Source organism: Carassius auratus, chromosome 50 (assembly GCF_003368295.1).
Source record: "Carassius auratus strain Wakin chromosome 50, ASM336829v1, whole genome shotgun sequence".
Taxonomy (NCBI): Eukaryota; Metazoa; Chordata; class Actinopteri; order Cypriniformes; family Cyprinidae; genus Carassius; species Carassius auratus.
This window is the reverse complement of record NC_039292.1, coordinates 1,452,132-1,463,529: the sequence shown is the minus strand read 5'-3', so window position 1 is coordinate 1,463,529 and position 11,398 is coordinate 1,452,132. Positions and strand designations below refer to the sequence as shown.

Sequence of the window (11,398 nt, the reverse complement as noted above, 5' to 3'; positions counted from 1 at the left end):
AATTGAGAGTTTTATGTAAACAAACATTTAGAAATTCTTGTCTTTCTGATTTAATAATTCCAGCCTATCAAAGGGTTAATAACATCAGTAATTCTTAGAAATCTCCTAAAACTTGGATTCATATATTTTTTCAATTAGTAGGCTATATGAAATTCTCACATGCAAAGCATTAAATAATAATTATTAATAACGATATAAAAGTGATACTATAAAATGTTCTGAACCGAAAACACAGAGATTCACTACTAATAACCAGACAGATGTCCATGAATCCGATAAAGCATCATTAAGATTGGCTTTAGAAACCACGAATCCAAGTTTCAGACGCATGAACGTATTTAGTAACAACATCTGAAAGAGGACATGATCGCATTACCTTCAAACCGATCTCCAGTCCGTCACTTCATCACAGTCGAAGCGGGTGTGTTTCTCCATCACTCACATATGATTATAACCATCATATGACCACACAAACACGAGCGCACGAGCGCAGATCACCACTGTGCAACGGGAAATTGGGACTTGTTGCTCAGACCTGCGGAGACAGGGGCGTGGCTTGGCAAACAGGCCCCGCCCCTCGACGGGTGTTCGTGCAAACCTCTAGCGTTTCCGTACTGTACTTACATCAGCTGTAAATCAGGATCAACTGCACTATATCATAAAATCATTAGACGATATCATATATCATTCAATCATGACAAACATCATTTAACAATAACACACACACACACACACACGAGCTAGTGTTGTTAAATTAGAAGTGGGCTAGTTGTCATATATTTCTTTCCTTTTACATATTATAATTTTATGATTTCGTTTGCGTTATAAATGATTTAAGGTTTACCATATTGCCCCATAGTCTAGCCCACTGAATCTCTTACACAAAAAATAATAATCATAATAAACCCAAACTGAGAAATTGAGTTAAAGAAAAGTAACAACTAAGTTGTCATCCCAGCTTATAGTCGGTACTGCATACACTTAATATGCATATGTACTGTAAGAACTTCTGTTGGGGTGCTATGGATTTTTTTTTTAGTCCAATGTGAATCAAGCATGCAGCTATCATTCAGTGTGGCATATGCATTGTACCATCTATCATAAAGCAATTATCACAGCTCGTTGCATATACTTTCAAGGCATTAATAAGCAGAATAGAGTGTTTTAAATCGACAGCAGCTCCTGTGAGTCTTATACAGTGGGCTGTGTGTGTTTGGCACCAGAGGAGAGCGCGCGCCTTGAATTCTAATCGCGCACGTGCCTCAGCATCAGCATATAAAGGGACAAAACATCACGAGGGCTTCTGAAGCTCTCACACACAATCTAGACGGGTTGGCAGTTCTTAACACTGAACAAACGTTACATTACGTTAGATTTGGCGAGTATCAGCACTCATTTTCAGTACCATTGCAATCATGTTGTTCTCTTTCTTTATGAGGTCGATTCTAATCCAGCGCTCACGCGGAGTTTCCATGGCAACTGCTGCGGCTTTCATCCCTTCCCGCGCAACAAGTCACCTGATGGCGCAAAGAAAACGGCACTAACTATGCGTTCACACCGCCGGTGTTGTGCCGAATTTTGACTCCCTGCCAAATTATTACAAAATTCGGCACCACACCGGCGTCGAGAGCGTCAAAAATCGCTCTTGCCGCTCTGCTCACGATGCTGCAGAAAGATTCGTGAGCGTTCAGACGCTCTGAGGTAGATCGAATGATTATTTTGTATTTAAAGCATAGACTGTAAAAAAATATGGACGTAGTGTCCGTGACGTCACCCATAGACTCCTCAATAGCGGTTTTGAAGCAGGGGGCAAGGAACTCGACCGGAAGTTGAAGTCGGGTGGGGGCTGCCATCTTTTAGCAGAACTTCACTTGCGTTAGCATTTCCATTGACTCCCATTCATTTTCGCGTCACTTTGACAGCGAATAACTTTACATCTGAGGCGTTTAAAGACTCAGTTTGTCCATTATTTATTTCTAAAGATACGCGACAATATATAAAGGGCTCCATTACCTTCTATGTTACATTATGGCCCCGTATAAACAGTTGTTGTAAAAAATAGGCTAACGATTGCGTCATAACCACTCGGCTCTCTGTCGCATTACCGTACAGACAGGAGGAGAAGCTCGCAGGCAATTAACTTAACATGGCGTACTGGCGTTACATTTTAAAATACTATACAAAATAATTAATCAGAATACTTACTCCTGCTCACTCACGACAAAGAACTCCCCGCTCAAGCTCGCCGTCTCTGCAAGATTAACGATGGCAGTTTGCACGCACAGCCACTTAGAAGATTTACATCTGTCAGACAGGTTGCTGACGTCGTCAAGCTTCGTTTGAGTCTGCGCGTCAGAAACGGAAATGCTAAAAAACGCTAAAAATGGGCTTCACTTGTCTCAATTGAGTACCTCAAGTTAACCTCATTAAATATTTTTGTGGATAAAGTATTAAGTTCCTTTACCTAATAATGTATAAAGCACTGTAAAAATACTCAGATGCAAGTATTAAGATTATTATTCCGATACTGCACATCAGCAACTCACCAGGAAAATGAACAATCTCAGACACCTTGGTCCACGTATCACTTTTAATGTAATTTTTTTTATGTCCCTATTATAGCAAACACGAAACAGCAATAATTAACTTGTGCTTGGGAACTAATGTGGTCGGAGCTGCGTTGGACTTCTACGTTCCGATTGGTTGCTGCCCAACCGCATCATAGCTCATTACCATAAAGTTGCCTTGATTTCAACTCTCCTCAACGCTCGCAATGACCAAGTCGCGCCGCGCGGCTACTCGCCGCCGACTTACATTGAAAATGAATGACTTCCGGCCACTTTGACGCTCTCGACGCCGGCGATGTGAACACACAGTAATGCTGTGTTCACACCAAGCGCAAATAGAGCGTCAAATTCGCGTCTAGTTTGCCGCTTGAACATTTTGAATGCATTCGCGCGTCTAGAGCGAAATAGACGCGCGTAGAAAGCAAAGGTTTGAAGCAAAATTGACGCGTCTGAGGCGAAATCCGCTTCTTGTGGGAGGGGCAAGTGACAGCGGTTGTCTGTTTGCAAGATGGCTGATGTTGATCGAGCACTCGGGTCTTTTCCACTTTTTCCCTGCACACGTCCTCTGAATAAACGCATTATCTTGTTAGCGAAAAGTAGCTGTAGGCTATATTAAAGGGAAAGTAGTTGTTAAAAAACAGCAGGAACGCCGCGGGTCGATAAACGTGTACGGACTCAGAAGTTAAATGTGTATTTACAACACACTCCTCCAAGCGAGGTCCTTTTTATTCCTAAAATATGAACTTGTGTGTGATACTTGTGTCATAAAGCTCCGGTTGACTGCTCACTGACAACATCAGTTGTTCCTCCATGTTGAATGATTGACTCCTGAGCAGGCTCCTGATTGGCTAACGCGGCGTGAATTTACCCCAAAGTTCAAATTTTTCAACTTGGGCGGCAGACGTGAATTCACGTCAAACACATAAATGCACAAAAGCACAATTCGCGCGTAAATCGCCTATCGGGCCAGATGCTCAATTTGCGGCATTTGCGCGAACTAGACGCGCGAATGAGGTGAATTTGCGTCTTCCGCGCCGCGCAAAACACCTCATTCGCGCCACGAGACCTCCAGGCGCACGTAAACGTTGAAAACTTAAAATTGAAATCATTCAGGCCAGACGCTCTATTCACGTTTGGTGTGAACACAGCATAAGAAGTAACGTTACCTCAGAGGCCGAAAACTGGTTTTCAAGAATTAAAATGTCTTTCCCTAGTTTAAATGATATATGATGTAAGCTGGGTTTCTACATAACTTTCCACAAGTTGTAGTTTCCCAAACATAAAGTCGCTGATTATGTTTTCACGCGTGAGTGTAAAGAAGGAAACAAACAGGACTGCTGTCGACTGACAAGGTACTTGATTCATACACCATTTTTATATGGGTACTACATAACTATTTGCTTAATGGTTACATAATGGAGCACTTTTGGTCCTTATTAAAGGTAGACGCCATATTACATTTTATTTATACATGTACGGTATGTTTATTAGGCTATATATTGTCTTAAGATCTTATCACGAAACATGTTTGGCACACAGATACACCAAAGTATCAACATTTTAATGGACTATTCATCTATTCTCATCAGACATTAAATATTGCGTTCATACACAGATAAAATCAAGAAATAGTCAAGGAACACAATTTTTATCTCGAATCATCAGTGTGGTACAACTTGATACCGATTTATATATTTATTTCTGAATTCGCATAGCCATTCCTGCAAACCTCTAGTGCTTCACAAACCACAACATTTTATTTTAATTTTTACTATTTAATTTCTGATCAAAAACAGTTTTTAATTATAATACTAATGCAGACAGATAAGACACAGATTAACAGGAGTGATTGTCTCATAAAAAGTTTTATTTTCTGCCTAAATGTACAAAGGCAAGTTACAGTATTGTATAAAAAATGTAGCAATTTACACTTTACATGAGAGATCCCTAGGAAGAGAGAGCGGGACAGAGAGAGAGACTGATGGTTTACAAAGAGAAATATATCCAAACACAGAAATGAAGAGGTGTAAACATCTTTCTTTCAAGTACCGCTATGGGCGTTGGGTGGGTGGGGCTTAATCAGTGGGAGGGGCCTGATAAGAACAGAAAACAAAATAAAACCATTTCCCTCTTCTCTTGCCACAAGGATCGCACAGGGCAGGCTATATTAGCACCGTCTGAGACAAATATAAACGAACGTTTGAACTGTTAAACCGGCTGTTTAATCTTTCTACATGGAGAAAACTTGAACTAGAAAAAACTACAGCAACAACAAAAGAAGATCCATCAAAAATAAATTAAAACAAGCGCTTTTTCCTCAACAATTATGAATCAAGTCACCACACAGCTCAGGTTTACTGGCTAAACGTGTGAAGACAGAACAACTAAAAGAGAGGTTATTACTGAAATAAAACCAATGCATTGTGCCATTAGGCCTCATTAGCATGAGCATTAGTTAAAATCAGATTAGGGGTTTTTGGTGGCATTGAATCTAATGCTCACTTATAAATTAAATTTATTAATCTTGCAGACTTGCTGTTTTTGTTTTACTAGTCATGTCACGACAGAGATGAAAAACATGTTTAACATGTGGAAAAAGCCACCTCTTCACTACAAACAAATTATGTTAAGTGATGTCTTCTTCCTTGTGCCGTTCAGTAATCGAGTTTGAATACAGCCGAGAGCGATGAACATGCAAGGATGATATAAATGCTCAGATTTCAACAATGCTCTCCTGAGAGTTTCAGATTCACACAATAACTGCATGATGACGGACTTGAAAAACTAGCACCGGACTCGTGTTGTCACTTCTTCTGATATGTGAACGCGCCATTGCCTACGTGGTTTGCCGAGGTGTTGACTAAAAATCCTGACGTCTTATTAAAATTGACTTTCAGTGAACGCAAAAAATGTGCTTCTAAACAGCTTCAAAGCAGAGCGGGACCAAGTAGACACTGAAGAGGAGGGTTAGAAAAAGTAGTAAAAAAACAAAAACACTTCCAATATAAAGCCGTTGTACCAGTTAAACATTGATATTAATGTCAACAATGGTAGAAAAAAAGCTAACAGAAGAAAAAAAGAGAAAGAAATAGTAAGAAAATCCGATAGCATCCAACAACCTGTTTTTAAAATAATTCCTTTGTACAATATATACAGAAAGCACATAGTGAGGGAGAAAAGGAAGGACGCCTGCTTGTGTCGCATTGCTCTCTGTTTGGATTAATGCTTTTACCGAGTGCTGGATCATACCACGCAGACGTACAGAAGAAGTGAGGGAACATTTTCCAGCTCTTCCTCGTTTCATGCTCCGTGAGTCTGGATCGGAGGACAGACCCAAAGTCGAAGTCGTCTAGAAGCTGGATGCTGGCTCGAAGCCTCTTTTGAGGTTTTCTCACTCGGATCGCTCTAAGCTTTTAAGGTTTGCTCCTTTTTGGACTTCACGCATGAAGTCTGGCATGAGATTCCCAAGCAGCAAAGTATCGGTGTGTGAAGCTTCAGTTCTTGACCAGACACACAGGTCAGTAGAGACCGGTAACTTCACACGTAACGTGTCCCAAACGGCCATCTAGAGCCTGGGAGAAGCAGATAGCCTCGTGTCCAAACATTACAACGGTCAATTCAGACCGGGAAAAAAACATAAATCCGGTCTGGAAGTCAAAGTTCCTGGCTTTTGGGGCACTTCATGTCTAAGAGCTGCCAATGCCAATCTTCAATCGGCAACACAGAAAATAATCCAAAATATCAGAGGCCCATCTAACTGTAACTAAAAATCAGGTCACTGTTGAACTGACCAATGCAAAGCAAACCGAAGCAGTTGCCTGTTCAAGAACAAAACGTTTGCCACAAATGCGGAGCAATTTGTTCATCATCCAAAAACATAAATATGAACAATAAAGACAGGGAAGTGCGTTGAAAAATGCCTCTAGGACAAATAACGCTCTACTCTCAAGTATGTTGGCGATGGCTTCGCAATGGTAACATGAACGTGAATTCACTGCCCTGAAGAAAACCAAGCCTTATCCACTTGCATAGTCCACAAATAGATTAGAAGATGAAGATGCTGGAATCCTTCAGGAAAAAACCAAACATCAACAACCTCGGTAATCCTCGTGGCTCTAGAGCAGCAGTCCAGAACAGTAGCACTCCATGTAGTGACATCCAGAATGTCTTTGCATCCAGGTTCATTCAAGATTTCCCAAACTCTGTAGGTCCAGCTTGCACATCGAATGATGTCTCTGCAGACAGATGGTGCTCCTCTCTCCTGAGTATTTAGCCAGCAGCACAGAGAGGGAGGTGTACAGATGTGTGCTTCCTGAGGTGGAGCTCGGCGTTTACGTAGTAGCCTCAGCATCCACTTTCTCCTTCTGACTGAATTGGTCAAAGATGCCATAAAGTCAGGGGAAAGAACCATAAAGAAATCAGGAACATCATTGAACTGATGTATTAAGCTCCACATCACATCCTCATGTGAACCAGTCACATGTCTGCAGAAAAACAGCCAGTCACTTCTCCCTAGAATGGGAATGAGAATAAAATGGATTAATATTTTCATGTCTTCATGTATTTTTCAATTTTAATAATTTAAGTAAACAGTAGATTAGTGTACTGTATATACTGCTTTAAATGTGACTAAGTATGAAAAGGTGAATAAGAAATAAGAGATTTTTGACCACTAGAGGACACCAAAGACTGTAACCACAGGAAGTCAAAGAGAATGTCACGATGTATCAATATTATTTTGTTAGCAATATACAATTATCTTGATTTTAATATGCTTTTTATTGGCCATTAAGTTTCTAAACACCATGGGAGTAGCCTAGTTATACATCCACTTCTTGTGCCAGGGATTGTGTGTGTGTGTGTGTGTGTGTGTGTTAAGAGGTTCAGTTCATTTCTGCAGCTCAGTTCTTTCAAACGGCCCAGTTTAAAGATTAAACACACTAAACAATTCACCTAAATGAGCTTTTTTTGCATGCTTTAAAATAAATATGCATATGGTAAATATGGTTGTTTTTCACTATGCATGGCCCATAAAACATCCTAACGTAATTCTTCGAGTTTGATGAAAGTGAAAAATGCAAAAGATTTTATAATTGTTTGAAAAATGTATTTACTACAATTTGCTTTAAATACTTTTTAACCAATAGTTTTCCCTTTTAAACCATTTCAGGGCAAATAAAATGTATTTAAAGATATTTAAAAGGGGTGCAAATGAATGTATATATAGCTATATTGCCCAGTCCTACAATGTATAAAGTAAAATCCATCTTACCATTCTCACCTCCGTGCTGGGGGGTAAAGTGAAGGGGCAGAGGCTTGCTGACTGGCAACAATGGCTGAAGAGGAGATACCTGTGAGATGGGGAAACACCTTACTTTTTAAAACAGGAAGTGGGTCATGGACATGTAACATTCACAGATCATCCCTTGATGTTAAACTAGACTAAGCTATTTGTATTGCTCACCTGTAGCATAGGAGAGGTCGAACTGTCCTGGGAGTAGTGGATAGCTTAAGTGATGGTGGGAAGGCATGATCCTCTGAGAGGGCGAAGATCTCGGACGATCACCATCTCTTTCCCGCTCACTCCCAGTTCTGTCTCTTTCATGGGGCGTCTTTTCACCCACCGTGGGTGATTTGCTCTTGTATTGGCTAGCATGCTGATGCAGGATGTCAAGCGCTTTAGACTCAGATGCAGACTTGCCGCTCACTGTAGGACTGGCACGAGCCTTCTCACCCTCCTCTCCAGGTGGCATCTTACAGCCATATGGAGAAAAAGAGTACCCCGGTGACAGGTACGACCCTAGAAACAGGGTGAAATTAATAGTGACCCTTTATATGCAAACATTCTGGTTGAAGGTACAATTAAATGTTTCCTAAGGTGGAGTGGAACAAAAAGATAGTTCAAAGTACTTACCAGGGTAATTCTGCATCATGACCGGCATCCCCCTGTATCCCGGATGGCTGGGGTCATAACCCTGGCCGTAGGGGTATCCATGCATGTAAGACATATATGACTGATGCTGCGGCAGATGTGAAGAAAACTGCATATGTGCTCGGGGATCTTTACTGAAGACTCTATGCTCCTCTGAGGCCGATGAAGTCCGTGGTTCTGCCCCTTCCTTGCTTTCCTCTTTAGAGGGAGCGTCTTTAGGACGCGGCCTTTCGTCTTTGCCTTTCCGGTCTCTTTCGCGATCTCTGTCCCGCTCTCTGTCCCTTTCTCGTTCACGATCCCGCTCTCTCTCTTCCTTCCACCTCTCCTCATCGATCTGTTTCTGAGCATCGGGGTACTTGCTGGCGTAAACGTAGGGCCACAGGCGAGAGTCTGGCTCCTGAAAAGGAAAGTGGACTTTGAAATACCCATTATGAAAGAAAGATAAGTGCGTTTTGCAGTTCTCAAAACGCAGATGAAAATGAATCAACATCTGTATTGTAGAAAGAAACAAAAAGAATGTTTAAGCAATGCTCGAGGTATATTAAGCTTAATACCTGTCTGTACATGTACATTGCCTGCTCCATAGCCGATCTCCCAGACTCCAGGCTTGGTTTCTGCTCATCCTTCGCATGATGCCCAGCTTCACTTAGCTTCATTTTCAACCCCTCACCTGGCTGGTTGTGTCCCTTGCCATCTTCTCCTTTGGGGATAATGACTGACTTGCCAGGCTCCAAGGGATCCTTGGGCTTGCCCTGTGGGGACGGTTTGCCCAAGTCTGAGAGGCTTGGTGCTTTCGATAAGGTAGGAGGAACTGAAGCTTTCTGCTTCCATTCTTCTTGCTTCATGGATGCTTCCCTATCCTTCTGAGCAGCCTCTGATTTCTTCTCTGCAGCACGATGCTGCTCAGCTGCTTGGCGTTGGCGGTCCTCACACTGCTGCCTGTAAGCTGGGTTTGTGTTCATCAGGTGGTTATGGTAGGCCTGATCAGGTGAATAGCCGTAGGGAGGAACATAAGCATACTGATTGTAATAGAGGGGCTGCATGAACATGTTAGACCGCTGCTGAATGACTGAAGGCTGCTGTGGCTGTTGAGTGGATGCACCCGTGTCTGGCTTTCGATCTTCAGGTGGCTCTGATTTGCCCTTGTCATTCCCTGGTTCTAGGTCTTCCTCTTTTTTCACCTTCACTGCACCATCTTGCAAAGATGTGACCGTGTTAGAGACTCCTGGACTGGGGTTTGGGTTGCTATAATTGGGTGAGTAGTACGTTTCATAACTTGGGAAATAAGAAGAATCTTTGTTTGGTGGTTGGGATGGGAACAGGGATTTCTTGGCACCTTCCCGACCTGCCTGATCTTCAGACTTGACCTTCACACCTTCCACTTTGCCCTCTCCATCTTCCCCTGCATCAGAGATGTCCGAGTACGCTGGGCTGTTGGTCTTCACAGAAGAGTTATCTGCCCCGTTTTGGGTAACCACATGAAGTGGAGTGAGAGGTTGTGCCATCCCCCCACTTTCTATCCGACTGGCAACACCAATAGATGGACTGGGAGAATTGTCCGAAAAGCTGTAGATTTTGTCTGCCTCTGCTTTAATGCTGGCTAGACGACTTTGATGTGGATCTGTGGATCCATTTAACAGTCCATCACTCTTGCTGCCTTGGTCTGAGCTCTCAGAATATGGGCTCTTGCCTTCTTCAGGTTTCCCTCCTTTCCCAGGGGTTTTTGGACTGTCTCCTTCCTTACCGCCCTCCTTCTTTTTCTTATCTTTCTTTTTCTTGTCCTTAGAGCTTCCCAAGGCTGGGTTCATTGAGGGATCTCCCATTACTGCAGGTTTGGGTTGAATGTTTTTTATTTGGGGACTCTTGCTAATGGACTGGACCACAGAGCCTACACTGGAGGAGGAGCCAGAATTGGGGGCAGGGAAGCCAGAGGTTGGTAAGGCGTACAGTTGCTGTGGAGGTAAAGAAGGAACCAGGGGCCTTGCTGACTTCGTTGCCTTTTGCGCAAGCTTTTCTGCCTTGGTACCACTGCCAGACTTCTTGGCTTTGTCCAAGCCTCTTTTATCATCAATGCCATCGTTGCTCGTCTCATCTGTAAGACATGGGCCATCTTCACAACCATCCATGGGCACACCAGACTCATGCTCAGCCTCTGGTTTCTTTTTACCAGGCTGCTTGGAGCTGAACTTTCCTGATGATGGTGATGGACTCTGGGCATCAAATCCTCTGCCTTTGGGGGTGATTGACCGTGCAGGAGATGCACAGCCCTTCTGAGAAATGGATGCACCATTGCAACTCCCTGGCTCTGGGTGCAAAGTGGAGTCCTCACCATACTCACTATCACCATCTATGTCCAGCTTGATGTCATCATCATTGTGTGCACGAGCCTGGTGATACTTCAGGCCATTAATGTGCTTGTACTTCTTGTTGCAGTTGGGATGGGGGCAATCGATGAGCACTGGTGAGGGGCAGCTGCGATCCAAAGAAGGAGGCAAGGATTCAGCTTTGATGTTGGATAGTGGAAGAACAGTATGAGGTATTCCACTGTTTGAATTGGTGCGCATACGTTTGCTACCCTTAGTGTCCTCTGAACTGGAATTGGGTTCCATGTCTGAGGCAGGTTTGTTCTTGCGCTTGTTAGCAGATGAAGGACTAGCTTTAACATCCTCAGTGTTGCTATTTGGTGGTGTCCGCTGCTCAGAGGAGTTCTGACTGCCCCGTCGCCCTTTGCTGTTGGATGCGGCTCGAGTCTTGCTGTTGTTGCTGCCTTTGTTATCAGAGGAGTTGCTGTTCTCATTGACTGGTGTATTGCTATTGGGCCTCATTCTTTTACCCCGACCACGGCCATTTCTCATCTCCAGGTCACTTGTGGGTGATTCACAGAACCTGAGGAAGAACA

At 42.9% G+C, this 11,398-nt stretch overlaps 3 protein-coding genes across 18 annotated transcripts in view; all 3 read right to left on the bottom strand.

Moving 5' to 3' along the window:
• The window catches only part of LOC113066607 (GRAM domain-containing protein 2A), a 20,183-nt gene extending 19,227 nt beyond the window's left edge, over positions 1 to 956 (bottom strand). For 2 of the 4 annotated variants that reach the window (XM_026238538.1, XM_026238537.1), the window contains exon 1: positions 377 to 952. The gene's annotated coding sequence lies outside the window, so the exon portion shown is untranslated. Of the gene's footprint in view, positions 1 to 376 lie in introns of all 4 variants that reach the window. The other 2 variants (XM_026238536.1, XM_026238535.1) reach the window with 2 other exon arrangements.
• The window catches only part of LOC113066589 (neogenin-like), a 1,074,835-nt gene that overhangs the window by 924,946 nt on the left and 138,491 nt on the right, over positions 1 to 11,398 (bottom strand). The gene's annotated exons all lie outside the window — the stretch shown is intronic.
• The window catches only part of LOC113066591 (zinc finger protein 609-like), a 78,544-nt gene continuing 71,560 nt past the window's right edge, over positions 4,415 to 11,398 (bottom strand). For all 6 annotated transcript variants that reach the window (XM_026238507.1, XM_026238512.1, XM_026238509.1 and 3 more), the window contains 5 exons: positions 9,054 to 11,385; positions 8,482 to 8,896; positions 8,032 to 8,367; positions 7,840 to 7,918; positions 4,415 to 7,079 (listed from right to left, as the gene is read on the bottom strand). In XM_026238507.1, coding sequence (XP_026094292.1) covers positions 7,845 to 7,918; positions 8,032 to 8,367; positions 8,482 to 8,896; positions 9,054 to 11,385 — 3,157 coding nt within the window. In that variant the 3' untranslated portion in view covers positions 4,415 to 7,079; positions 7,840 to 7,844. The remainder of the gene's footprint in view (positions 7,080 to 7,839; positions 7,919 to 8,031; positions 8,368 to 8,481; positions 8,897 to 9,053; positions 11,386 to 11,398) is intronic.